This window comes from Gymnodraco acuticeps, unplaced genomic scaffold (genome assembly GCF_902827175.1).
Source record: "Gymnodraco acuticeps unplaced genomic scaffold, fGymAcu1.1, whole genome shotgun sequence".
Lineage (NCBI taxonomy): Eukaryota > Metazoa > Chordata > Actinopteri > Perciformes > Bathydraconidae > Gymnodraco > Gymnodraco acuticeps.
In genome coordinates this window covers 3,531,274-3,558,997 of record NW_022990235.1, presented here as the reverse complement: position 1 = coordinate 3,558,997, position 27,724 = coordinate 3,531,274, and the positions used below count along the sequence as shown (strand labels likewise).

At 38.0% G+C, this 27,724-nt stretch overlaps 4 protein-coding genes across 6 annotated transcripts; all 4 read left to right on the top strand.

Annotated features, from left to right (window-relative positions):
• The first annotated feature begins 230 nt into the window (after positions 1-230).
• On the top strand, positions 231-3,945 carry tusc2b (tumor suppressor 2, mitochondrial calcium regulator b). Its single transcript, XM_034219386.1, has 4 exons — positions 231-463; positions 1,290-1,533; positions 2,175-2,295; positions 2,393-3,945. The coding sequence occupies exons 2-4, from the start codon at positions 1,385-1,387 to the stop codon at positions 2,456-2,458; spliced, it is 336 nt and encodes a 111-aa protein (XP_034075277.1). The 5' UTR covers positions 231-463; positions 1,290-1,384; the 3' UTR covers positions 2,459-3,945.
• A 1,569-nt stretch (positions 3,946-5,514) lies between these two features.
• Positions 5,515-9,620, top strand: hyal2b (hyaluronidase 2b). 3 transcript variants are annotated; one of them, XM_034219250.1, is made up of 5 exons: positions 5,515-5,633; positions 6,575-6,647; positions 7,217-8,196; positions 8,539-8,628; positions 8,710-9,620. In XM_034219250.1, exons 3-5 carry the CDS (start codon positions 7,246-7,248, stop codon positions 9,094-9,096), a joined length of 1,428 nt encoding a protein of 475 aa, XP_034075141.1. In that variant the 5' UTR covers positions 5,515-5,633; positions 6,575-6,647; positions 7,217-7,245; the 3' UTR covers positions 9,097-9,620. The 3 variants fall into 3 exon arrangements, with proteins under 3 accessions (XP_034075141.1, XP_034075143.1, XP_034075140.1); XM_034219252.1 differs by lacking the exon at positions 6,575-6,647 and having other exon boundaries at positions 5,612-5,633; positions 7,219-8,196; XM_034219249.1 differs by lacking the exon at positions 5,515-5,633 and having other exon boundaries at positions 6,485-6,647.
• Positions 9,621-10,939: 1,319 nt separating this feature from the next.
• On the top strand, positions 10,940-16,195 carry abhd14a (abhydrolase domain containing 14A). The gene is made up of 5 exons (XM_034219253.1): positions 10,940-11,397; positions 12,004-12,281; positions 12,463-12,578; positions 14,389-14,624; positions 15,168-16,195. The coding sequence occupies exons 1-5, from the start codon at positions 11,374-11,376 to the stop codon at positions 15,348-15,350; spliced, it is 837 nt and encodes a 278-aa protein (XP_034075144.1). The 5' UTR covers positions 10,940-11,373; the 3' UTR covers positions 15,351-16,195.
• Positions 16,196-17,134: 939 nt separating this feature from the next.
• LOC117548236 (aminoacylase-1A-like) lies at positions 17,135-27,724 on the top strand. Its single transcript, XM_034219387.1, has 15 exons — positions 17,135-17,260; positions 17,658-17,799; positions 18,489-18,553; positions 18,675-18,779; positions 18,877-18,971; positions 19,160-19,236; positions 20,072-20,161; positions 20,964-21,020; positions 21,125-21,198; positions 21,291-21,340; positions 24,063-24,207; positions 24,688-24,756; positions 24,846-24,925; positions 26,932-26,992; positions 27,105-27,724. The coding sequence occupies exons 2-15, from the start codon at positions 17,673-17,675 to the stop codon at positions 27,267-27,269; spliced, it is 1,260 nt and encodes a 419-aa protein (XP_034075278.1). The 5' UTR covers positions 17,135-17,260; positions 17,658-17,672; the 3' UTR covers positions 27,270-27,724.

Below are 27,724 nucleotides of genomic sequence, written 5' to 3'. Positions count from 1 at the left end.
TTTGGTATGTTTTTTTGACAGACCTGGTCAAACGTGGTCTCGGTATGGGTTAAAAAGGCAGTGAAATATTGCTTTCAGAACAAAAGGAGCAAAAAGAGAAGGGGTGGTAGCAAAACAAAGTTACATTTCCCTTAACTGTGGGTTTAAGACTAACAAAAATCATGTTCTATTTTAAAGCCTAGTTAAAGGGACAGGCAAAACCTTTAATAAGCAGGTTTTCCTCATAGACTGTTCACTACGCCTGTTTAGCACTTCCACACGTTGTCCATGTGATGGCGGTAGCTTACCTTGTACTCTTAACCAGACGCTAAAGAAAAAGACGGAGAAGAAGAACGTGTACCATTAGTTAGCATAAACAGTTAGCATAGCTGTGTGGTGATATCTTGAAAAGATCTAGCAACCCAACAAGACAAATTCATCAAGGAACATTATATACTTGGGACCGCACCAAACCCCACTTTAGGTATGTTTCCACCAAGCTAAGCGACGGATGTCGGTTATAAAACCAGTTAGTGTTAACGTTAGCCCTTGGCAGCGTCGCTTAACGTTATTTTGTCAGATGGAAACATGTTGACCTGGCTAATGCTAGTAACTGAGTGCTAACTGTATTTTGCCAGTGGTGATGTGAGCAAGCAGGACATAAAGTGACATTACCAGTGTAACTAATGCAAGCAGCACTAGTGTCTTAATGGTGCTGTTGCTCAAAGAAAGCTAGCTTTATTAGCCGTTCTCTTCAGATAACCTATGCTAATGGTACCGAGCATTCTTGACTACAAGCAAAGCCGACTAACGTTATTCAGGATGTTTATATTTCTAAACAACAAATATACCCATATTATATTGAGACATCCGGGTTTGTAACGTTAGCAGGCTTTGTGTTTCCTTTTAATAATGTGTATTTATTGAATGTAGCATCGTCTGGTTGCACTGTCATGTCAGTGGCCTCCTATATTCTGGCACTTTGACATAGGGCATATGCCACACAATATATCCTAACTCGACATTAGCTTTGTCTCTGTGTCCTTTATTTTGTGTCCTATGTAAGCTTTAAGCAATATGGTTAATGTTTATAGAATAATGACCTATAAATTGTGTTTTTTATGCTGCTGTATAAAAAAAAAATCCCAATTGATGTATTTCTCATATGTTCCGTAATTGTCATTGTTTATGATATCACTATTCTGGGTTTCCAAAAAATCCATGTTAATCGTAGATTATTTTTGGTATGGTGATTATTATAAAACAATGCCTAAGTAACTTAACTCTTCTATTTCATGTCATTTTTGTAGTTGTTTTTTTGAAGGTCCCTCTTCATCTTGTACAGTGACACTGTATAACTACTGGCAGTCTGGTGACCCAAGAAAAGAATGTGCTGCAGCTGAAGATGGGGGGTAGCGGCTCCAAATCCAAAGGATTTTGGCCTTTTTCAGGCTCGGTTGGTGCAGACGATCCAATCCAAGATGGAAATGAGCAGTCAATGGCAAGAGCTCGGAGTTTCACAGGCGCAACACCTTTTGTGTTAACTAGACGAAGGTACATTTACCTCAGCATCGTATAGCCTTCATCCTACCTGTTTTAACCTCACTTGAAGCCAGTGTTGTTTACACTTGGTATTACGGACCCACAAATTCCTGCTTTTGCACAAAAATTCTGACACATCTTCTGGTGCAATACACCATTAAAAAGAGCTTGTCAGATCAGGCGATATATATTCCACTAATGAATTTTAGTGTTAATGTGTCCACTCAATCTTCCCTCTGGAACTCACTCCCACAAAACATGTGAGACTTCACTGATCTCCCCACCTTCAAAACACTGACCAAAACACACCTCTTCAGACTGGCTTTTAATCTGGTGGTGTTGTTGTTTTAATATTCTATTTCAACTATTTATATTTTATTTTATTTCCCACCACTGTAAAGTGTCTTTGAGCACCTGAAAAAGCACTCAGAAATTAAATGTATTTTTATTATAATTTCTTCTCCTTCTTTTTTCTGGAGGAGTGGACACATAAATAGTTTTTAGCTGATGATGAATTAATGGTCTTAGCTACCCTCTTACATATTGTAATGTTAAACATTTTAAGGAGGTTTAATGTCGGAGCAAAGCATTAGAAAACGACATGTTATGTATAGATGTGTACATGTATATCATTAATTTCGTCTCTGCTGCAGCTCTCTGTACTTGGATGAAGATGGCGACATGGCCCATGAGTTCTATGAAGAGACAATTGTGACAAAAAATGGACGAAAAAAAGCCAAGCTGAAAAGGATTCACAAAAACCTAACATCCCAGGTGAGTACATTACAATGCCTAAACTAAAGCTTTTCACAACAAGGGTAGCTCTCTGTATTACCATGCTTTAATTGTAATCTCTTTTGTGTCCTTCTAGGGAATTATAAAGCTGGAGATCCCTTGCATCCATGTGGATTTCCCAGTTGTCCTCTGTGAAGCCTGATGATGTCTGAAGGGTGTCTCAGACTAGCCACTGTCAACTCCGTCCTGTGGTTTCCCCTACAGCTGAAAACCTGAACCACCTTTTAATATAATATGATCTCCTGATATATTTGATTCCCTTGTGTGGACAGGCTGATGCAATGTGAGTGAGCCCCGCATGTGATCTGTTTTGGCTTGTGTAAAGTTAGACAGAATAGATCACCAATGGAGATCTAGAAGGATGCCAAGTTGGCAGAACCTACTCAGTTTACAGAACATGGTTTGTCTGCATGTAAGTGTGAATGTGTGTGCAGACACGGGATGACATGGGAAAGAGTCCTGAATTTATTGCTGCAGATTGTTTTCTGGTATGATTCAACAAACTCTAGGATTTTGAGCAGAAGGCAACCAGTTCTTCCCTGTGTCACGGTCATATCTGGAGCGGGAAAGTTCAAGTGCACACTTTGTTTTTTGACCATGACTTGCTTTATTATGCATGGAACAGGATCTGCTTGGTAATAGCCTAGGGAGTTGACAATCAGTGGCCCACAAAATCTCAAGTAGATTTATGTCATTATATCGCTGGATGGACTGGCTTCAATGACCTCAGAGCCACACATGTACACAGCAGCAGTGAGTCTAGTAAGAAATCCTGTTGGTTTGTTTGCTGCTTTGGCATAATATGTTTCACTTTTAATTTATTATAACTGTTTTTTAATTACAATGTCAAATGCTCAACTGTGTCATTGTCCTTTTTAGTATTTATACATTATAAGACTATAAGGTAATTTACTTTCTCACAAACTGTCAAGATAAGAGGAAAGAACATCCATAGAAACAGTTAGTAGTCATTGCCTTTCAAAACTATTGGAGGGCATCAAGTTCTACAACTGAAAATCTGCTCTGTTTAATTGGATGATTTTAATTTAATAAAATAATCAAACTGAGGCTCCCATACCATACGACAGCCTGTAATGACCTGACAACCATACTGAGGTCTGGTAAGTTAGACCTGTGTGTTTGGAAATGTAATAATACAGAGTCTAAATTTGTTTAAAGGGACTTAAATCCTGAGAGACCAAATCCTTCTGAGTGAAACTAAAATGTTGAGAAAATAAAGAAAGTTACAGGAGGATATCTACTTTAATGAGCATCATATGAGGCTTTATATTATATATTGCTTTATAAACATTTGGCAAGCTTGTGGATCATGTGACAAATAATCAACAGATGGAGAATTCAGCTTTTTCGCAACATGTTGTAAATACTAAATAACTGACCAGACCTTTCCAACAATGTGGTGGAACTAAGGCTCCTGACCTCCACCCACGATACAATTAGCCACCTGCATAGGAAATTGCAACGGCAAACCATTGTTGGGAGTGTGTGTATGCATGTGTGCCAGGGCTGGACGTAAGAGAGAAGTGTTCACGAGAAAGGATTTTCTACAAAGCTGTCTGATATTGTTCTTCTCAAAGGATAAAGATGGCTATGCCAAAATCCACTACACTTTATTGCTTCCATGAAATGATTACTCCACACAAGTCTTTGTGCTTTTTTACCTCAGGGCACATGTATTTTTCAGCTGAGTCTTGGGGAGACATGGCAGTACAATAACATTGTGTTGTTTACTCTCACAAAGCTGCAATAACATGCAAGGTTATGTGGTGAATAGCAGTATAGAGTTTAAAAGAAACATATTTGACTCAGCAAACCACCCATCCTCTGGCTTCGCTGACAACAAGTCTGAGCACATGTTAATACATAAAATACAAAAAATAAGCCATTATTCACATAATCTATTACCTTTAACATATATTTGTCATTAAGACATAATGTGTTCATTATTCAACCTCCTTATACAAAGCTATATGTTTCCGTCATGCCATGTCTAAATGTATATTTGTTATGTTTTGGATAAACATCAGAGAAATCAATATTAACTTTGCTAATTTGGCTTTGTACTCTGTAGGAACTGTTTATCAGTACTGGAATGTGTGTTTTAAGAAGGTCATAATATGACAAAGAGGTATTCTGTGTCAAAATGAGCATCTTGTTTGCACAGGTGCAAATAGATCTTACAATATATAGTTAATATAGTCATTCCTTAACCCTCAGAGGTGCAATGATGTAATTTGGTTCAACAAAAGGTTGATATGGTATTTTTTATGATGAACGCGTCGTATTATGAAGTCATGTTTTTGTTGCTGACCTTTGCACCTGACTGCATGACTGTGGTAAAAACTTTAAGACAGAATTAGATGAGTTATATAAGATAGTACTTCATAGCTATATGACAGACAAAGTAATGTTTCAAAACAACTCAACATACCCTCTGATTTATGTTTATTTTAAACTGATTCAAAATCATTCTGTTTTTACACAAAAACATTTGCCTGGTTTCTCTCATGTATATTTTTTTAAAGAGAAAAAAGTACTGAGCAAAATAAAACAGAAACAACAAGGAACAAAACAAATGTTTGCTATAACAAGTATTAGGTTAACAGTAGCTAGCCCTAAATATATGACATTTTGAACATGAATGGGTAAACGTTGCTTACAGCATGGCCATAAATAAATCTAAATATGTACATATAAACAGTCAAGATTGAAATGTACATAAATGCATGTATCCAGAGTCCAAAGTCAGTTCATAGAGTGCAGGTCATAAAGCTATTACGTTTTTTTATTATTCTGGGCCAATCCTTGCTTGTGGCATTCATAATGTGATTCCAAAGCGTTTATAGCACACCCTAAACATCAGTACAACTTCTGAGGATCATGTGTGAGCCATAATGGTAGAACTCCTGTTTATGTGGCAAAGTTTAAATGCACAGTTGAGTCCTACAAATCTATTCACTTTGCTGTCTATACTTCAAAGGCTTAATATGAAATGACTACAAGTATAAAACATTCAACATACAAGCGCTGTACTGTACACATTTTAATCTGCCTCAATGGATGATGTCAGAAAAAGCAGGTAAGAAAAAGCCTCACGTCCAACATCAGAGGTGGAGTCTGCTGGATATTTAAACAACACTCAGTGGTGGATTTCGACACAAGTTGAAGAACTGCGTTTGTTTGCTCTGTAAAGGGGGAATGACCTGGATACGTTTTGAGCAGAATGCAAACTGATCCAAACAACTTGCTTGATTGAACTACTTTCATCTGGATCCAAGAGAGGACAAACGTTATTGGTAAGACGAGACATTATTTGGACACTAAAATTGGACACTAAAATGTGATTACATTATGCTTTATCCCAACTTAGATGCAAGGTCAAATGTAGGAATATAATGTAAAATAATGAATTTTTTTTAGAAAGATGCTTTTGCTGAATAACATTTATAAAACATAGCTCTGATCTTTTACTTAAGTCAAAGTAGAAGTAGTAAACAACCAAAATGCTCCGTATGAGTAAAAGCACTGCATTCAAAAAATAATATTTAGGTTAAAGTAATAGCATCAAAATAGACCAAATATAAAAGTACTCATTATTCAGAATTGTCCATCACAAGAATAATGTTTGTTGTATTATTGTATTATAAAACATATTTTTAATTATGCATTTATCACTAATGTTGTTGCTATTACAGGTCAATTCACAGTCAATTTACTTTAAATGTTGCCAGGTTGCTTAATTTCTAATAATGCATCATATGTTATGACTTTATTGTTTTTGATTATAAGTTATATGTTGTATTCATCTGAATCTGAAGAGAAAGTTACCAGTAACTCAAACTTTCACATTAATGTCGCGCAGTAGGATTTGGCCTAACTTTTGATTTCCCTCTACATAGCATAAAATGAAGAGCAGACTATTTATTTAATGGGGGTGAGCGGCAGTGGAATGTAGTTTTACTGTCAACTTTATGACAGACAGGGTTACGATCATTCTAAACTTTTGAGTAATAGTGTTTTAAAATTCAAACTCCATGCTCTATGAACAAAAACGGCAAATTATGACTTTATTTTCTCTTTAATACATTTTGACACCCCCCTAGTCAGGAACTCAATGCTCTGGACTATTGCTCAACATTACCCGTCACCATCCCTCCCGTTGTATCTATTAGCCTTAGCTTTGTAAATAATCAACATGGGATTAAACGGACTCTAATTTATATCTTCCACATGGCAGGGCTGTGGAAGAACAATTCATCTGAAGGTTACATGAGTGGAATAAACCCCCGTGCTTGGCTTCATCAGAACAGGTCAGACTAAATAGTCAGAAAAACAACATGTTAGCTTACTTAGCACGTTTGTCAGTTTCAATGAAACTTTGTCAAACTTTGTTTATCTGTGCCCGTGTAGGGAAGAATTCAAAGTATTCAGAGAAAACTTAAATGTGCATTTAAATGTCAATAGTGAAGGCTTTAAATCTCGCTCTTACCAACATTTAACTTTTTGCCACAACTGTTCTCAATACAAATGATTCATGTTAAGTCATCAAACAGCAGAGTGAACTGCGACCAATCACTTGGTAATATCAGTAATAAGATGTTACCTATAATTCATCTTCATCATAAATGTAGTGTATTTGTTGTAACTTTATTCTAACATTATGTATTAACCTATCAAATAATATTGCTTTTGCTTTTAATTCTTCTTCTGAAACTCTTATAAATATAACTTAAAAATCACTCTGAACATTTCCTATTTTCATTTATAAGTTATCATTATAAAAGTGTTCAATCCCCTTAACCACAGTATTATATATTTTGAATTGTTGGATTGAATTGTTCTCTGAATTTAACAAAACTGCTTTATTTGTATTCTCAAGAGAAAGAGGACAGAAGACGGGCAGTGACCATGGAGGCTGCATCTCCCCCTGTCTTCACCACAGCTGGCCAGATGCCTTGGTTTCTTCTGACTTTGTTAACATCCTGGACAGTCTTGTGTTCAGCAGAATTAAAGCAGACAAGGTGGCCATTATATTCCCAGACGCCAGTTCTTCTAGCTTGGAATGCCCCAACACAGGAGTGTGACCCGTGGCATGGCGTAACTTTATCTCTGGACCAGTTTGACATTGTGGCATCCCCCAATGAGGGCTTTGTCCGACAGAACCTCACAATTTTCTATAAGGAACGCCTTGGGTTGTATCCCTATTATGAGCGTAGTGGCACTGCACTGAATGGAGGCCTTCCACAGCTTGCCAGCCTCACTCAGCACTTTGAAAAAATGCCTGAAGGTTTGCAGAAATATATACGTGACCCAGTAGCGAAAGGTTTAGCTGTGATTGACTGGGAGGAGTGGCGTCCATTGTGGATTCGAAATTGGGATATTAAAGATATCTATCGGAGTAAATCTCGTGAAATGGTGGCCCAAAAGAACCCAAAGTGGACTCCAGAACAAGTGGGAAAAGTTGCACAGCAGGAATTTGAGCTGTCGGCTCGCAAATTTATGCTTGAGACTCTGAAACTTGCCAAGAGTTTGAGGCCAAATCAGCTGTGGGGCTTCTACCTGTTTCCAGATTGCTACAACCATGACTACAGGAATGGCCTGAAGAACTACACAGGACGCTGTCCAGTTGTGGAAATGGGCCGCAATGATCAACTTAACTGGTTGTGGATGGACTGTACAGCATTCTTCCCGTCTATATACATGGGCTCCGTTCTTGCCTCTACAAATTATGGGCGCCTCTTTGTCCGGAACAGGGTGAAGGAGGCCATGCGACTAGCATCGGTTGGGGATGGATTAGCACGGCCAGTTTTCGTTTATACCCGCCCTTCTTACATGAGTCAGATGACCCTTCTATCTCAAGTAAGTTGGCTGGAGCAAAAGTTAATCAAGTACAGGAGGCTTATACATTTATTATGTTATCTAGAAGTGCAGTTATTATATTTAACCTTACATCGGAGGATACAGTTGCCACACATTGCTGGAGATACACAAGATAACAACATTAGGTATTGTTTTAGTTTTGGGGCTCCGCTAACACCACTTGAATGTATGATGGTTGGATAAAATACCGACAACACTTTGTTAAAAGTGTATTAGCTAAGCGACCATTCAAATTATTTAATTGACTCAAATATACCTGTGTGATAATATCAACATCATTGTACTGTACACCACTGAACTGTTTATGTAAATGTTGTGTAGACAGATTTGGTCTCCACCATTGGAGAGAGTATTGCTCTCGGGGCTGCAGGTCTGATCTTCTGGGGGGACACCTCCTATGCAAGCAGCAGCGTAAGTGTCACTCCCTCTTTGCTTATGTGCTGAATAGTATAGGTTTGGCGTTAACATAATGTTTGTTTTTTCTGCCTGCAGGCCAGCTGCACCATCCTAAATGATTATCTCCAGGGACAGCTGGGCCGGTACCTCCTCAACGTGACTACAGCTGCTGAACAGTGCAGTCAGGTGCTCTGTAAGTCCCATGGCCGCTGTCTGCGCAAAATATCAGACAATGACGTGTACCTGCATCTCAGCCCCTTAACTCACAGCATCACGAGTCAGGGTGGCCAGCTGAAGGTTACAGGCGTGCCTGGCCCAGCTGAGCTGGATTTTTTCCGCACACACTTCCAGTGCCAATGCTACGGTGGGTACAGGGGTGAGGCCTGTGCTGAGAAAGAGGGGCAGAATAGAGCTTCCTCTGTTTTAGGGACCTGGCCTCTTTGCCTTTTACTCCCACTAGGACTCCTCACTTTACTACACTAAGGAAGCTGAGAAACGCAAACTATTCACTGCTTCTGCCAGCTCTGAAGAGCACAGGTCAGACCTTCAACATGAAGTTGCTAAGTTATAGATATGCACTATAGAAACTGATACATTTACAACAGCCGACACTCCCTCCTGTCATCAGAGGTGATCCCAGTATGACAGGAGACTTTTTATCCCAGCACACAGACCCATCAAATTGGAACATTTGTGTTTGACAAGCTGCACTGGCAGAGCTCCGACTTTAGGACCTCCTCCTGAAACGTATTTTCATTCATACATTTTAAAACTGTTCAACTGTTAAACTTATATCCAATTATGTCAAAAATCTGACATATCTCTTAATGGCCTCTTTCATGCTTCAGATTAGAAGATACTCTATACCATTGCTGCACACATGGATTTGTGGAAGTCTTACCACAGAGGACAAAATGCCTTCTTAATGAATTGTTACAGTTTTTGAGTTTTGTTTTATGATCGACACAACATGAAGTATTAACAAAAATCTTGATGCACACCTTAAACATTGTTGTTTCTTTCTGTTGTGGAAGCCTTATGAATGAAATGTAAACAGTTTAAATCTGTGCCTTTGCCATGCTATGAAGTGCTCTTTTTAATGGTTGCCTTTGTTTAGAAGTTTTGACTTTTAACAACAGTGTTTATCTCAGCCCTTTGCTGAGCCCTGTGCTTTATAATGATAGGATTTCCATATTCACATTAGTTTTCATTTTAATATACAAGAGGAAAGTTTGGACAGATCTGTACTAGTGAGATAAGAAGAGCTACATTTTATTTTGTTGCCAAAGGTGTTTTGTAATCGACATGGAAATCAATGTGAAAACAACTTATGGATTTACATGTTAAGAAAAACATTTCAGCATTTATTCACGCAGTATGTAATGATGTAATGAAAAATAATTGATACAAATCTAACCTGGTTAGTCAAGTTTGGCCAGAATTCTTTAATATGTAAGGGAACCTTAATGTTTATGTGAACAAATAATTATAAATGTTGCTCTCAAATATCAAAATAACCCTCGGAAATCCAGTATTGTTCTGGCTCTAAACACAATTAACAGTTTTGATTTAGGGTGTAGTTTGAGTTGCACAGCAGCTTGTGAATGGGAGATAGCAACCATGTAGGTACATCATCATATTAGTTTATTGCCATCTACATATCTTTTCTAGACTATAGCTGGCTGAACAGTTTCATATTTATACAGTCGGCTCTGTATTTATTCTCTCTGATAACGCTCAAAAAGTAGTTTAGCTACCTAACATTTGTTAGAATACAAGGTACGTTTTACTGTTTTTCATATACCAAATACTATTGAAGTAAAATGTTTCAAGTATGCTGAAAGAATTGTAATACTGCACTTTAACTTATTTTTGTTGCAATTTATTATCTAACTCAAGTAAGTTTCCGGTGTCAGTGAAAATCAGTGGTTGTCATAAAACTATCAAAAGTCTAAAACAATGAATCTGTAATATATAATTCATGGAATTGTAAACCTTTACTTTTGTACTACCCAACCTCGCTGTTTTGGAAGCAGCTTCAGTGTTAATTTACAAGCCTTATTTTGCCAAAAATGTATTGATGTTGTTTTTTTAAACCAAATCTGAAAGAAAACTGTTTTTTTGTTGAAAACATTTCATATTCAGTTTTTATACAAGATAATTTAATTATTTAAACAGTCATCTGAATGTATTGTTATGTATTTCTTTTTTTATGAAGCCTGGAATTAAACACATTTAACTACACATTTTATTACTAAGCAAAGAAATATGGAAATAAAGTAATGTACTGTATCTGTGTATCTAATGTACATGTTGTTGTACTTAAAGCACACAAAGGATATTAATCTAACTTATTTTGAGTGAACTGCATACAAAATACTTTTTCACAGATGTACACGTAGCTTCAGCAGGAAGTGACACTGTGGGGTTTAGTGTTGTTGTGTGCAGCTCTTTAAGGTCTCCGACGAGGAACAAACTAATTAAAACGTTTGTGTGTAATCGACATTGCTATGCATTTCACGACTTTTTCGTGTGAGCGTTTCTATCCAGTTTTTACCTGATGATTGATCGGACATTTTCGTCGAAAGCTCTGGTGGCGTCGTGTCAGTGAGCTCATTTTTTCCTTTTTACTTTTGAAAGCTAGCTCCAGCCAGCGTCGACCTGAAGCCTCACTGCAACATCCCATCACTGGCAAGCAGCAATGCAGAAGACATGACGATAAAAAAGCAGGCAGACCTGTCTACCTGTCAGTGAAGGTGTATGAGAATAATCTCCTCTGTGTTGGTATGTTTTCCTCTGGTGCGGCATCCTTAAAGTCTCCTAAACCGACCTACTGTACAGAGGTTGAGCTTGTAGAAGAGCTAATGTTAGCTTCTTTGCATATTTTGGCTAATTTGATTATACAGCGAACCTACCTTAGATTTCTCGTTTTTCATCCAGGAGGTTTAACTTTCACTCAATTATTTACATGTATTGGGTTTTTCTCGATTAACTTTGTCAGTGCACATTCAGCATCTGAGTCCTAACTGTTGAAATATTTACATTATTGACTTAATAATCCTTTAATTTAAGTGCACTGTTTCAGACAATGTGAGCTGGAATTATTGCAAGTTTATGCTTGGATTTAGCTGTTGTGTGAACATTTGAAGAATTCCCTTTTTATAACTGCTGAAGTAAAGAAACTAAGGAAACGGGATTTTTAAAAAAAGAAGGGATTTTATAGTATATTTATACTTTAAACAAATATATTTAGAATGAACAACAATGGTCCTGATGGAAGTGGGGTGGCAATTTCTATATAAAATGTCAGACAATTCAAAATACTGTATGATCAGAATCCACATGACGGGTTCTTACCCTACACAATGCTCTATCTACTTATTTTCCTAGATCGTTCAACCTAACAAAATGAATTTCTTGCGTAATCGTCTTGTTATCCTGGGCCTGGTGTTGTTGGCCACGTTACTGCTGTACCTGCTGCTGCCATCCATCCGACAGGGCAGCATGGAGCCGTCCCTAGACGCTCAAAGAATGGGGCTAATGGCCACCCCTCCTCAAATTCCAACCATCAATGTGACTATTCGCACTGGACAGCTACCTGGGGACCCTCCACTGTTCTTCAGAGAAGCTTTACCTGTTGATGGAGCTGGACGACAGATATTGCCAAGGTAAGTCGACAAGTGGAGAGAATATTTAGAATATCTAAGCCAATAACCTGCCTTGTAATCATAACCTGAGGTGAAAAAAAGACAGCCTGTGAGGATGATATTAAAGATAGATTAAACACAGAAAGTGTTTGGTGATCGTCTTTGATAAAATCCTGATAAACTATTTTCTTTCTCTGTGCAGGCTGCAAGTGGTCCTTCTGCATGGCCAGGCCTTCACATCCAAAACCTGGGAAGAACTTGGTACAATGGCCCTGCTGGCAACTAATGGATATCAAGCCTTAGCAATGGATCTTCCAGGTAGAACTTAAGCCTTGTTGAACATAATCAGCACTTTATACAAAGTATAGTGATACTTGGAAATGATTAAGTCTAAAAGTGACAGATGAGAAGATTGACACAGTAATTCTGAACACACCAGGTCACTGTTGGTAATTTATATAATATATATATTAGGGCCGGGACTTTAACGCGTTAATTAAGATTAATTAATTACACAAAAATTAACGCGTTAAAAAAATTAACGCATTTTAATCGCACTTATTTTTGCACCGCGGAACGTTTCTCACTGGATGAGTTTCAGGCGTACCGATTATACTGGAGCACCAACTAACGTTCATGACTTCAGACAACAAAAAACCACAGTGAACAACAGTGGGAAATGTTGTTTTAAAAAACGGACGGATGGAAGCGTTGATAAGAGCACGGTTGTGTGCAAATTATGCAAAAAAGGAATTCGCATATCACCGCAGCACATCAAGCCTCAAGTATCACCTCAATGCAAAAACATATAGCAGCTAGCGTGGACGTTAGCCTCTTTTATCGCGTTCACACCAAAAAGAGCCGATACTAAAATTAGTTCATGAGAACCTTTTTACCCCCACGAAAGTCCCTGCTAGAGAGCAGAGAGCTGCTAGAGAGCAGGGACTTTCGTACGGCTCTCTTGTGAGAAAAGAGCTATATTTCTGATTGGCTGGGCGGATTGCAAACCACGCCCCGTAAAACTCCCAAAAAGTTTTGTGAAGCCGCCATTTTATTATCCTCGCATTAGCATTATTAGCATTAGCCCAGCGCAGAAACGCAGAGAGACTAACTTATGGCAACACCAAATAAAACATGGGAGCGGTGGAGATGAGGAGGTGTCGGCGTTCTGGCGATTTACTCGGAAGGCTGCTGGGAGTCCCAGCAGCTTCTACTGAAGCCAGTCCCCAACTCCGGGGACTTTGGGCGGCAGTATACGCCGTGAAGTGGTTTGCGGCCTGCCAGTAAACCCAAAGCAGAAGAAGAAGAAGTGACGTCAGCGGCTTCATTTGCCTAATCCACCCCCAGGTTCAAAGAGTTCTCATGAACTAAATTCTCATGAACCTTTGTGGGAAAAGTACTGCGGTGTGAATGCGCCTAATGGTATACTAAAATCCATGTGAAAAAAAATTGCTTCTCACTGTTCTTAGGTCAAATATGTATATGCGATTAAAAATGCGATTAATTTCGATTAATTAATTACAAAGCCTCTAATTAATTAGATTAATTTTTTTAATCGAGTCCCGGCCCTAATATATATATATTGAATATTTTACATGTTGACCTAGTTTTGGTTTCATTAACTAATATTGTAGACACAAATCAGAAACAGTTTTTGACTGCCTGATCTGAATGACGTAGTTTTTTATTTGAGTTCTGAGCAGGATACATGGGATGTTTCCCATCGCTGATATGAACAGATATTATTAATGATATATTCTTAGATCTGGCAATATATTTAAATGTTTGTTATGCATGGTTTGCATTTTTCAGACATATTTAGTTTCTGCGTTTCCTTGTGTGCTATGCTGTCGGTACACGTGGCATTTTCTTTTAGGCTTATATTTTGTTTGGGATAGGCAGCAGAAATCATAGAGTTAGATGTCCTCAAGGAATTCCCAGCGCAACTCCGAACCACAAATTCTCTGAACAGAGGTCTAATCAAACATAATAACTCAAAACACCTTTGTTTGCAGGGTTTTTCATTGAAATTCATAATGTAAAGGAAAAATATTGAAACAAAATGAAAAAAGTCACACATTGAAATTATGTTCAGATTATGTTTCACAAACTGCTGTTCTTATTGAAGGATATGGAAAATCGCCGGACTCGGAGGGTTTGAAGACTGATCAAAATCGAGTGGACCTACTTTCAAGGTTCATGGAGTCTTTGGGTGTCAGGACAGCGGTGCTTGTGAGCCCCTCCATGAGCGGACATTACTCCATCCCCTTCCTCATGAAGAACACCGCTCAGCTGCAAGGCTTTATTCCCATAGCACCAGTCGGTACCCGAAGTTACACTCCACAGCAGTACCAAAATATTCAGGTGAAGGAAGAAGGGATTGTGTGTATAAATATATTCCAAAATAAATATATGTACATTATAAAAAAACTATTTGGCGGACCCATTGATACAACCTATTCACTAGGGGGCCTTGTGTATGTAACCTGTCTCTTCCCCTTTATACAGACTCTATTGTGTCTTCTAATACCCAATGTTAATCTGGTTTATATGATTTAGTGACCTCTAGCTGTGATGTTGCAGATTGCAAACAGCTGCTTAGACAGCTTTGATACTAAAATGGGCAATTCCATGTATGTAATGATAGAAATAATGCTCTTTCTATTTCCAAAGGGAAATGTTACTTTGCTTCCTTTTTCCAACTAACACAGATTTTGAATTACCTATGTAACTTAAGACAAGTAGAAAGCATCACATGTTTATGCAATTGCTATACAATACAACCTGGTACAGGTGATTTACCACCCACAGGTATTTCAGAGGACTTGTGGTGTGTGAATGTGTGAATATATATTTTTCCCTTTATAGCCTTAAAGTTTTCTCACTCCTGCGTTCTTTTCTATTTAGATTCCCACTCTAATTGTGTTTGGAGCCCTGGACACAAATCTGGGTGCCCAGTCCCACAAGAACCTCATACAACTTCCACACCACTCCGTGCTGAAGCTAGAAGGAGCTCGCCATGCATGCTACATGGACAAAACCAGAGAATTTCACCAAGGGTTGATGGACTTCCTCGGCAAACTAAAGTGAGATTTCTAGGGAGGCAGATGAGTTACAAAGATGGAAGCAAAAAAATGAAGAGGAAATAGTCATGAACTCTAAATCTACATTATTCTCATATTATCTCCACCTTAAGCAAAGACCATTGGCATGGAAGTTGGTTTGAATACATGTCAAAACAGCATGTTAGACCTAATTTAACATTATAGTATTTCAGATGTTTCCATTATAGAAGTATCTTTTTCAATGTTCCATTGTGTCACCTAAAATACTAGTTCAGCTCAGCTTGTTGTAAAAAAATAGCTTACGTTATGTATTGTGGTGATTTTTGTTTCCTGTCTCTCTTTGCATGTAAAACATGTTATATGTTGGCTTCGCTGTTACCATTTTTGTAGGTGACATTTAGGTTGCTGTAAATATGCAAATGTTGCAGGTGTCTGTGTTTTAAATAGCTTCTGTTAGCCTCAGATTTGAAGGATTCATATATTAAGATCTGGTAACCATTCAAGAAAACATGTTTAGCAAGACAAACAGAGTTGATACACACTGTTATAATTATAAAGAAGAAACCATATACAATAACATTTATTTATATTATGATGATGATGGTCATATCTAAAATATTTGCAATACGTTGGACAATCATGCAAAAAACAAACTTAAAATGAGATGTGTGTGACTTTAATAAAAACAGAAAATGTGTGTTTTGTATGTTTCAGTTGATAAAATGCCATGATTTGGAAACCTGAGGTAATTTCTGATGGTGTGCCTTCACAAGAAATGTTCTGCCAATATAGCTGTACATGTGAAGAAAAAACTAAAACTAACAATATTAAAGAAACATTACGATGCCAACAGTGGCTGAATAAGATTAATCCCGAATTATTTTTTCTTTTTTTTTGTTATGGTTTCATCCAGCACTAAAGGTAGACCACCCTCTCATATGTTCCAGTTGGTCTCCATTGAAACCGTTTGTCCATTATTTAATAACACACACCTGTACACAAATATACTCAAATAAACCAATCAAAAGAACAGTTTTTGTATTGCCATGTTGACATTTGTGTATAAAGTTTAAGTCTACTCTAATCCTTAACTTAAGTAAAAGTATAAATACTATAGTCTTAAAGTACTCCATTACAAGTTAAGTATAAAGTACAAAAACTAGTAACAAAAACTTGCATCTTAAAGTTGAAAAAGTAAAAGTACTTATTCTGCACAATTTCCCAATAGAAAATAATATAAAGTACAAAAGTATCATCAATGTTATCAGTGAAAGTACCTTTCACAGTAGGCTATTATATTATCATGTTAATGATATTTTCCTGTTTTAAACACTTCAGTGTTATAGTTGGTCAATTTGGAGCACTTTAGATATGTGAAATACTGTTTATATTAGTAGTACAGTACTGCATTATGCCATATCAGCATAGCATGTGTTATATTTACAAAGTTACTAGTAACTGTGGGTGTTAAATACATTTAGTTGGGTAAAAAGTACAACATTTACCTCTGAAATGTAGAGGACTAGAATGATAAAGTAGTAGTAAATGGAAATACTCAAGTAGGCTACAAATGAAATTATTACTTTTTGTTTTGTTACTTCCCATTGTAAAGCGTCCTTGGGTTTCGTGAAAGGCGCTATATAAATTGAAATTATTATTATTATTATGAGTCAAAATAGTACTTGAGTATAATACTTGAGTAAATGTATACGTGGTTGATTTCCACCACTGTGTAAATTATTCAAGACAAATTGGGAAAATTATTTGAAGGATGTTGTCTTTCCATGATTATTAGCCAATCAGTGCAAGAAGTGTTCAGTCCTCAGAAGGGACTTCTTTCCTGCGACAGGACTTTTATTTTGAAAGGCAGGAAGATTACCGGTCAGGAGCCTGAAACTGTGAAGCTGCGGTTGACCAGCAAATTGACTGCACTGGGTGAGTACTGTGATAACTCTAGCTACAAATAATTAAATTAATCGACTTTGTTTGCAGTCATGTAATCCTTGTTACCAGTAACCAAGTAAGGTAATAACATAACTGTAAAGCCCCGGCATGGCTTGTTCTACAACCAACGGAGTGAATAACAAGCACACTAGCTACAAGGCTAGCTAGCGGCTTTAGCTTACAAAGTGTCATCGTCGCAGCTTAAATAAGGTAAAGACAGCTTGCGTCAGTGTGTCAGATTGATAGCCCGCGAGACAGCAGAGATAACTGGGTTTACAACACGAAGAAAGTAATTGTTCTTCTCAGTCCCGTAATTGCTTAATATATTCTATTGTGATGTGGCATTGTGTGTTTGATTTCCAATAGAATTACACTTGTCTGTCCTCAGAGAATACATCGCACCATGCTGCCTGACAAAGATGGTCCAGGTGTTGGAGGCAGACAGAGCTCTCCTGAGGGAGAGGATCTGTCTGTGAGTCTGTTCAGAGAGTACCTCCGCCTCAAAACTGTCCACCCAGACCCTGACTATGGTGAGATACCTTCATCACAGCACACTGATCCAGCCATGCCCTTTGGAAATGTCGCAGATTGTCTTGCATTTACTTAGCTTGATGGGGTTTGAGTCCTTTTCCTATTAACACTATCCTTTGTCTTATTTTACTTATGTCATGAGCTTATATTAAGCTTATTAAGCTTTAATATGATCATTCACACTTCATATCACTTAGAATTGTAGATATATATATATATATATAAATAAATATTTAGTCAAGTAAATCTTATAAGTCCAGTGTTAAATATTTTCCTGTATAACTTGTTCGATCTAATGTTCTGTGATTTTATCAAAGTCCATTTCTTATCGCCGTCAGTTAGACATGAAATGCTTATGCCAGTTATGTATAAACCTAGTATACTGTCTTAAAAGAAAAGAAAGCTGAGCTGATAGCAAGGCTCTCTCTGCAGTGGCAGCTCAGATTTAACAAAACAAAATGATTGGGACTAACAATAATTAAGCTGCATCCCAAAATACTATTTATTTATATTTATGTTTTGTTTTTATTTTTATTTCGTTTTTCAGTTTGACTATATTACACGTTCAAGAAAATCCACTGTTAAAAGGAATATAGGAGCTGCTGAAATAATGTCTATCTCATTGTTCTGAGAGGTTTTACACATTTATTTAAACTAATTCTTATTTCTATTGTTTATTCATTTATAGATGCTGCTCTTCGTTTTCTGGACAGAATAGCTGAGGAGCTTGATCTACCCATGAGAAAGATTGAGGTGTGTGTGTCCATGATTAATAAATGAATGCAGCAGACATTAGTATACGTACTTTACAGAAAGAAGTAATACTTTCTCTGAAATGAAACGAGGCCTTTTCTGCCGCTCCCTCTCCCTGAAGGTCTGTCCAGGCAGAGTAGTGGCGATCATGACTTGGGAAGGGAAGAACCCGCCGTTGAAGTCCGTCTTACTGAATTCCCACACTGATGTTGTACCGGTTTACCAGGTATGGCGTCTTTCTAAGTTTATGGCGTTACAATCCTGTTTTTATCGTTAATAGAATAAAATAACAAAAATAGATTTGATATCAATTTCTTCTCCAGGAACATTGGAAATACGATGCTTTCAGTGCTTTCAAAGATGCAGAGGGCAACATTTATGCCCGGGGAACACAGGACATGAAATGTGTAACTATACAGTGCGTATAAAACTGCCTTTTAATAACTTGTTTTATCAAACAGGATTTGTACTCTAGTATTGTTGTGATCTTCACTTTTCATTTTGTTCAATGAGAAACACCCACTCACCCACCCTGCATACTGTAAGTGCAGACTCCATTTCTTATTTCTGTCATAACTCGGCCCTTTTTATTTTCCTTACATCCAGGTACATCCAGGCAGTCAGAAGACTGAAGGCAGAGGGACGGAAACTGATGCGCACTGTGCACCTGATGTTTGTTCCTGGTAAAATATTTGATTGCTTCCCAACGTTCTAGTATAGTTTGTTGTCTAAGGGTCTAAACACCCTGGGTCCACCCACACAGGGGTTCTCTCTAATGTTGCAAGTCTGTGGGTGTTTCATTGAAACTCTTTAGGGTCCAGTGTGCGTCAGAAATTGAAGTGTTTTTTTACGTAAAATAACAAGGTTATACTGACGATAGTGAATAAGTTATACAATCTCAGGGTTTACAAAAGTCATCAACCAAAAGTATTCTATCAGTTATTATAAAACACTTTATTAGAAACAGTTGGAAAAGTACTTCGGAGCAATTGATCCTAAAAATCAGCCATTGAAGGAGCCTTTCCTGACTTTTGAGAAACACCCGACACTTTCCTCACTCTCCTGGTAGCTTTTTTCAACCTGTGTAGGGCAGCATATGATTCCGTTCAAACAACTTCTTCATTTCCACTAAGAGTACAGCAATTGTTTCATTGGGTGGCTAAGCACATCCATTCAGTCTGTTGTTTGGGATGGAAGTGATCGTAGATGTTGCAAATGTGTGTAGGATGGAAATGAAATGTGACTGTACCTCTAGGCTGGGACAAATTGGACCTTTCTGTGGATGTGCTGTGCTCAAATTGCTGCTGGGATGTGGCCCTTGTTACAGAGTGGCTTAATGAAATATGTTAAATCTATGTTTCACATTCTTTATTGCTCATGAGGCTGAACTGGTATGTTATTCATAACATACTAGTTCTTGTTTAGCAGAAATCAAACCACATCCCTTGCAAAGAATGAGCATTTACGCAAACACACATTTGACATTAACAACTAAAAAATATGTTTCTCTTTTCTTAGATGAAGAAGTTGGAGGTCACAAGGGAATGGAATCATTTGTGAAGAATCCGGAGTTCCAAAAATTGAACATCGGCTTTGCCCTAGATGAAGGTAAATAAATAACAGTCTGGTTCTTCTTCTGAAAAGTGAATGAGTGATAATCTAAACACAGAAGGTCTCTTTAAGTTAGTCAATAAGTCAAAACCAAGTTCAGTCTGGTTTCTACTTTTGCCCTAAAAGAGAGAATAGCAAAAGAGGTAGAGGGAGACGAAACAAAGGTCCCCAGCTGGATTGAACTACGAACGTTAGAGGCCATGGTCAGCATTGTTTTCTTTATTTTTAGATTGTTCCACACACTCTCAACAAACAACATTATCAAGCATTTTTAAGTCTGAAAGGAGTAGGACAAATGGAATGTACTCCAACTCCTGGGTAGCCACATAATGTATTTTTTTCAAAAAATATATAATAATATGACAATGCCTATATTTCCTTTTGAGAAGTCATTTTGATGTTTGTCCAAATGAATTATAATAAGAACTAATTGCACGGTTAATCACGGCTTTCAGTCAGATGTATTTGACACAATGACAATGACTTTTAAGTATGTAAGAAATCATTAAACATAGTTGTTTATTTGTATGGCTATTGTTACCTTAGTTAGAAATGATCCTGCCTGCATAGTGGGGTTTGATACAGAGCCAGAGTCTGACAACCAAATATTTAGAATGTTACCAACTGTGCCAAGTGACCCTTATTGATCCTGATGTGCTGTGATCAATCTCTGCAGCCTGTTGAGGTTTACAACCCCTCCTGTGGTGAAAATGACTTCTGTCCTTTTATTGTTATATAAATGCACAAGACTAATGTTAAATATTAAAATAAAAAGTATTTGTCTGCATGTTTTCTGTAGGTCTTGCGAACCCTGGTGAGGCCTTCACTGTGTTTTACGGAGAGAGGAACCCTTGGTGTGAGTATACAATACAGTAATAGACTCATCTTATCAGAGTTCCAGGGTTTTTGAAGGATGATGAAGCCGATCTTGAATCAAACGGAATGACTTCTTCTTCACAGGGATTACAATCCACTGCCCAGGCAGTCCAGGTCATGGGTCGAGGTTTGTGGAGAACACGGCTGCTGAGAAGCTGGTAACTGTCAAATCCATTAAAACATTTAATAAAACACCTCAAAACCTGTTGTTTACAAGGTTTCATTGACAGAACTTCTTTATCATTCTCAGCGCCATGTCATGAACTCCTTCCTGGACTTCAGAGAGAAGGAGAAACAAAGGTGAGATTGAACTGTTTGCCTCTTGATTTGTTTTGCATGATCTTTAGAGCAATTGTATTAAAGAGGAAATATTAGGTTCATCTACAGCAGGGGTTCCCAACCCCCCCCCCCCCCCCCCCCCCCCCCCCCCCCCACTCACACAAGGGGGGGGGGGGGGGAAACAGCGGTAATTAAAGTTTAAAAGTCTCAAAAATGCTACAACTACTGTCACAAACTGGATGAATGTGAGGTATTTTGTTAAAGGAGGATGAAAGCGTAATTAAGGAGCACTATAGAGTGACTTTGATGGTTATTGGACTCAGGATTCATTAATTTGGATTCCCGCTGTATGAAGAAATTAAAGGACGGAAAACAATGGAAGTGGAAACAATTCACAAAGGGATTAAACTGTTTAAAAAACATGCTCAAAGTAAGCCGGATTTTGCAGATGTGTTTATGTGGATTCAAAAGTCGTAAATAATCTACAAAATGGAGGAGACCGATCTGATCGGAGCAACTGTGACAAATAATCCAACTGAAACCGGCATGGACAATGCATGACTATGTTTTAAAAATGCGCTTATCCAGACAAGCCTGGGTTGGACACTTTACAGGCAGAAGAAACATTTCTATTAAAGAAAGAATTATACATTTCTTTCTTTTTATGCCTTTAATACTAACGTGAATTTTTTTTTGATGAATTTTTTTTAATATTTTATTGTAATGTAGAGACAAGGCTTTTAGTGACAATCATGTATTGCCTTACAATTATATGTAAAAAAAAAAAGTCTAAATACGATATTTGGCCTCAAATCATCTGAGGCCTGGCGATCTTTGGCGCCCCCCCTGCGATCTTTGGCGCCCCCCAGGTTGGGAACCACTGATCTACAGTATTGTATTTTGTGCTTAAAATGCAGTGGTTCTCAAACTTCAGGCATCAGGCCCCCCTTTGGAGGAAAAAAAAAAAGTCGGGCCCCCCCCCCCCCCCCCCCCCCCAACACAAATAGTCACGTAATGGGCCAAGTTAACATTTATTAAAATACATCAATATGAACGTGAGCATTCCTTTGCTAGAACAGTGATAATAAAACAATGCTCCATAAGTCTGTGTAGTCAAAAAATACATAATACAATTGTGCAATCTCTTTGCTAGAACAATAAGTTATAATACTTTGCAATCTGTGAAAAAAAGGAAAAGAAAGAAAATGCTGATATTTGGCAAAGAAGTGTGTCTTATCACAGCATTAGTGGCAGCAATGAGCCTGTTTTGCACTGCACATTTCTTCAAAACGGGGTTGCAGGCTCAGTGGCGGTGCCAGAGATTTATTTTGGGGGTGCTGTGGGGTAGCTTGATGTTTCATAGAGGGTGCTCAAACATTTAGGGTTTTCCATTAATGTACCGGTCGCTACAGTGGAATTTTCTACTGCAACAATCACCACGCATATACACAGTGTACCCGTGACAGTTACAATGAAGGCTCGATAATCAGCTCACGGCATATAGGTGTAACGGCTCGTCCACACAGCGGCGTGAGTTGAAGCTTGCCGGCGGGCGTGTCTGAAACTCTACCAACATCCAATCACATGAATCTCCCGCCCCTGACACACAAGCAGCGGTTTGATTGGCTAGAGCTTGTACTGGCATATGTATCGATTGGCTGACGCTTCTGCCGAGGCTTCAAAAGTTGAACATTGCTCAACTTTTGCAGCGAGCCACGCCAGCAAGGCTCCGCTTCGCTTCCCACAATGCAGTTCGGCGAAAAGTGAGGTCACCCCATTCAAGTGAATGGTGAAGCTTTCAACGCACGCCGCTGTGTGGACGGGCCGTAAGCAGGGGTAAAGTGCTATTTTGGGGAGTGGACCTAACATAGGGGGTCCGGGGGACCACGACCAGATTTTAATTTTTTAAATATTGAAGTTGAAAGCATCAATCTGGTGCACTTTGAGAGCAAAATGAAGAGATCTATGGATACATCTCTCAACACCCATTTGAAACAGAACTGTAAGCAGATTTTCTATTTCTTCATGGATATTTTAGAAATCACTCCCCTTTTAAACTTTATTCTTTTTTTACTGTCATATAGTATTTCATACCCGTTTTTCATTTATTCTCTATACTATAATGATCATATAAACGTGTCATGCCAGGAGGAAAAATGCGCACCCACTTTGAGAAACACTGTTCTAATGTGACGTGATGACATGTTTTAATGTTCAAAAACGGCTTTATTTTTCTCATACTGCCAGTGCAGCAGCAGCCCTTTCACCCTCTGAAGCGAGAGCCCAGTTTATAGTTGACATACAGTAGGCCTTTCAGGGAAACTGCCCTGGAAACTATGAATTGAACACAAATAACTAAACTGCAACAGAAATAAAAAATTGCCTCCATATTCTCTATAATTACAACCATATTACATAATTCTCTTTCGGCAGCTTTCAAGGAAATATTTATAAAATCATGGGTGTGTAAAGAAATTACATGCAATTTCATGAATATGGCTTCTGGACATTTAAAAGAAAAGCTTACCAGCTATCACGTGTTGTGTTTGTGTCCCAGAAACAAATAAATATGGGTAAGAACAGTGGCTAATTTGTTCTGTGGAACAAAGCCTAATGGATCTGATGTACATTTCTTTGATTAAAAGTACTTTTTCAGTGATGGGCCTGAAAAGTTTCAATTCTACTTTAGATGTTATTACCGTGCAATTGCCCTAATGTCCTTACTTCTGTGTGTGTATTTTAGGCTAAATACAAGTGAGTGTTTCACCCTTGGTGATGTCACCACAGTGAATATGACCATGGTGAAAGGAGGCGTGGCCTACAATGTCATCCCAGCTGAAATGGACGTGAGCTTTGACCTTAGGATACCGCCAACAGTGAACCTACAGGTGTGTACATGTCTATGAGTTGGAATATGTGTCTGCAGATTAGGTTGTTTTTAAACTATTTTACCCCCGTTTTTAAAGAGTAATGTTAAAACACACTTTTATTTGTTTAGCCGTCACCTGATGTCTCTGTATGGCTGTGTTGTCACTGTGCTGTGTGTGACCATGTGCCCTATCTAACTTATCACTTTTATTAAGTATTATTGTGATTTTATTGTTTCTTTCTTTTTCCTCTGAGTTTGCTGTAAGCACTTTGAATCATCATCATCATCATCAGCAGCAGCTTTATTAAAGAGACTCTAGGTCCATTTTTAAAAGACATACAACACTCAAATATGAATGATCAACTGTGTCTATAGTGCTATGTAAATCAAGTTGATTTGATTTCTGTGTTACACATGTAGTCATGCAGACTTCTGACTTACAGGTGTTCAGCTCAATGACTGCTCTGAGCTAACATCTGTATTATCATTATCCTACCAGGAGTTTGAGCGACAAATTAAGGAGTGGTGTAAAGAAGCAGGAGAAGACGTCACTTACGAATTTGCTCAGGTCAGTGCACTTAACACTCCGTTATAAAAGTGCTGCTGGTTTATTCCTGTTGTTGTCAAGGAGATTAAAGTAGCTGCCATCTATTGCAGAAACACATGAACCAGAACATGACTTCTACAGAGGAGAATGATCCCTGGTGGAGTGCCTTCAGTGCAGCCTGCAAGGCAATGTGAGTACACTGCACACACTTATTCTTATCTTTATGTGGTTTTTACTTTTACTTTGCACCGTCGCAGGTGTTTGATGTTATGTCAAGAACTTACAAACATCCTTTTCTACTGTCACTTTCCACTAGTAACAGAAGCTACTATATCTTTTCTAAATGTTATCATTGATTGCAAATCCATCTACATTTACCATTGTAATTTGACTACAATTAAGAACTGTAGAATGACATTGTGCAGGCTTCTCTCAATGCAATTAAACATAAACACATACAAAAAGCACTAATTGAAGCAATTGGAAAATACAAAATAGCAGGCACGAATAAATTAAATGTACACATTAACAAAGGTACAACATTTACAAGTATTGTTTTAATAAATAGATGTTGAAAAAATAAAGAAATTGTTTGAATAGTTTGTGGTTGCAGTGTTTGAGAGGTGGAGGTGTGTGTTTACAATCTTTTGTGTGAAATTAGTTCAGATTTCCCCAAAATAAGAACTGTTTTTTCACTCTCATAATATTATTTTTGCACAACACTTAATTTCACACCTTTACTGCACATTTTCTCACAGCTCCAACAATCCTCCTCAGTTGTTTAGACAGTACTGCATTGCCTGTCTACTAGGGCTGTGCGATTATGGCAAAAATCATAATCACGATTATTTGGGTCAATAATTGATATCACGATTATTTTGACGATTATTCATTGACCATTTATTGAACTTTAAAACAAATAATATTTTACCAATAAACAAGATCAACAAATATGTTGGAGCGCATTTCCAAAACCATACTAAACATATATTATTAATATGATAAATACAAATAAATTAGACCAAAATAAATTAAATCAAACATGTTGCAGTGCACTGTCACAACCTACTGAAAACTCCTTAACATATAGCCAACATTTAGGTAAAACATATTCATTATTCCACTCAGTTAAACGTTGAAGGCTGGCCAACCGTCATGGTCCAGAAGTAACAGGAAATAAATGTTGAACTACAATTTAAGACCAAATAAAAATGTTTAGGCCACCATGGCAAATGCTGGTAGGGCTGCTCATGTCATCTCTTAAAGATTTTTTGCAAGAAACACCAGCCTGTTTACATGGTCTGGTTTCAGAGATGAGCGCAGGCAGGTGACGATATTGCCACCTGTACTGAAGACCCTCAGCCACGCCCCGACACATGGGGTGACACCGGCCAATCACAAAGCTTTGATGCGTTCAAGTGCATTATTCTGGCACAGGAAGATTATGTTACAGGACATTAACGATAAAACAGAATATTGTTGTTCTATTTTTAGACACATCTCGCGATCGACTGGTTGGGCACCCCTGGGCTAGACCATAGGTCTGTTGTGGTGGCAAAGTAGTCAGCTGAAGCCACATCTCTCAACTTCCCCACGGCATTTGTCATATAGTGCAGGCAGCGCAGACCTGCTGAAATAATACCGAGACGGCATCGCGTAACGCTTGTCCAACGTGTTGACAAGTTGCTTAAAGCCCTGGTTGCTAACAGTGCTAACTGGGCACATATCTTTAGCGATGTGGAATGTAATGGCAAAGTACTTGCAAATAGTGGAAATAGTTTTACCCTTCTTTTTAACGAGTTGCTGCTCTTGTTCTGACATCTTCGCTCGCGCTGAACACTCACAACACATGTCACTCCCACGTGGCCGAGTGGGCTTTTAGGGAGGGGCGAAAGCGCACCCAGCAAAATAATCGTATTTTGTCAATTATGCTGTTTTCATAATCGTCGCAAGCCATAATCGCGATTAAAATACGATTAATTGCACAGCCCTACTGTCTACAGTGGCTTCTCTCTGTGTCTATTCTCGTTGTACTATGCATTCTGCTGGAAATGAATACAATATAGGTTCCTTTGATCATGCCTGTTTTACATAAGCTGTAATACTTTTTGGATATGTTTGGAAATATTTACCCTGATCATTTTAGGACTGTACTGAAGCTGTCTCATGAAAACGGTGTCAATGTCTCCACTGTAGGAACATAACTCTGGAAAAGGAGATATTTCCAGCTGCCACGGATAGCCGTTTCATCCGAGCGGTGAGTATAGAAACTGGATATGATGGAATTAATCATGACATTTGACATTGTTTGCAAAGCTTTTTCACTCCTTCAGTTCTGCGCCATTAATGGGTTTCTTTGTTGAACATAGGTGGGTATCCCTGCTATCGGCTTCTCCCCAATGAACCGGACTCCAATCCTGCTGCACGATCACAACGAGTTTCTGAATGAGAAAGTCTTCCTGAAAGGCATCAGCGTGTTCGAGAGGCTCATCTCTGCTCTTGCCAGTGTTCCTGCCTTCCCTGATGAGGCTTAGACAAGTCTTGATTTGAATCCTGTCTAAAAACGTATTTCACTTAGGGTATTAATATTTAACTTGAAACTTGAACGTTTTTGAAGAGATTACCAAAGAATAATAACACGTATCATTTAGCCAAACTGAGCACTTCCAGCCTTTGGTACTTTTATTTTTTTATTTTGTGATTCTCAGGATAAAGGCACGATAAGGTTTGCATTTTACTTTTGACAACTTACTTGCCTGTGTGTACACAGTCTAAAAGATGTATCACCCATTGTGAAAGCAATGTTCTCATTTACTATGGAAAATGAACGAACTGAAATGTGATGACGACTTTGATTGATTTACACTTTGATCAAATGTCAATTAATTGCCACTTTTCTCATTGAGCCTGATTTTGAAACTATTATTCCACAGATATAACTTTATTTAATAAACTGAAATTGAATAAATATATTTGTTCATTACTCTCA

What these genes read in the sequence shown, in the direction of transcription:
- abhd14a (XM_034219253.1), top strand. Translation starts at nt 11,374, where the DNA reads ATGAGAATAATCTCCTCTGTGTTG. An exon ending in GGACGACAGATATTGCCAAG is followed by an intron (nt 12,282 to 12,462) that starts GTAAGTCGACAA and finishes TTCTCTGTGCAG; the next exon opens with GCTGCAAGTGGTCCTTCTGC. An exon ending in AGCAGTACCAAAATATTCAG is followed by an intron (nt 14,625 to 15,167) that starts GTGAAGGAAGAA and finishes TTTTCTATTTAG; the next exon opens with ATTCCCACTCTAATTGTGTT.
- LOC117548236 (XM_034219387.1), top strand. Translation starts at nt 17,673, where the DNA reads ATGCTGCCTGACAAAGATGGTCCAGGTGTTGGAGGCAGACAGAGCTCT. An exon ending in CCACCCAGACCCTGACTATG is followed by an intron (nt 17,800 to 18,488) that starts GTGAGATACCTT and finishes ATTCATTTATAG; the next exon opens with ATGCTGCTCTTCGTTTTCTG. An exon ending in ATGAAATGTGTAACTATACA is followed by an intron (nt 18,972 to 19,159) that starts GTGCGTATAAAA and finishes CCTTACATCCAG; the next exon opens with GTACATCCAGGCAGTCAGAA.
- tusc2b (XM_034219386.1), top strand. Translation starts at nt 1,385, where the DNA reads ATGGGGGGTAGCGGCTCCAAATCCAAAGGATTTTGGCCTTTTTCAGGC. An exon ending in TTTGTGTTAACTAGACGAAG is followed by an intron (nt 1,534 to 2,174) that starts GTACATTTACCT and finishes TCTCTGCTGCAG; the next exon opens with CTCTCTGTACTTGGATGAAG. An exon ending in ACAAAAACCTAACATCCCAG is followed by an intron (nt 2,296 to 2,392) that starts GTGAGTACATTA and finishes GTGTCCTTCTAG; the next exon opens with GGAATTATAAAGCTGGAGAT.
- hyal2b (XM_034219250.1), top strand. Translation starts at nt 7,246, where the DNA reads ATGGAGGCTGCATCTCCCCCTGTCTTCACCACAGCTGGCCAGATGCCT. An exon ending in AGATGACCCTTCTATCTCAA is followed by an intron (nt 8,197 to 8,538) that starts GTAAGTTGGCTG and finishes AATGTTGTGTAG; the next exon opens with ACAGATTTGGTCTCCACCAT. An exon ending in CCTCCTATGCAAGCAGCAGC is followed by an intron (nt 8,629 to 8,709) that starts GTAAGTGTCACT and finishes TTCTGCCTGCAG; the next exon opens with GCCAGCTGCACCATCCTAAA.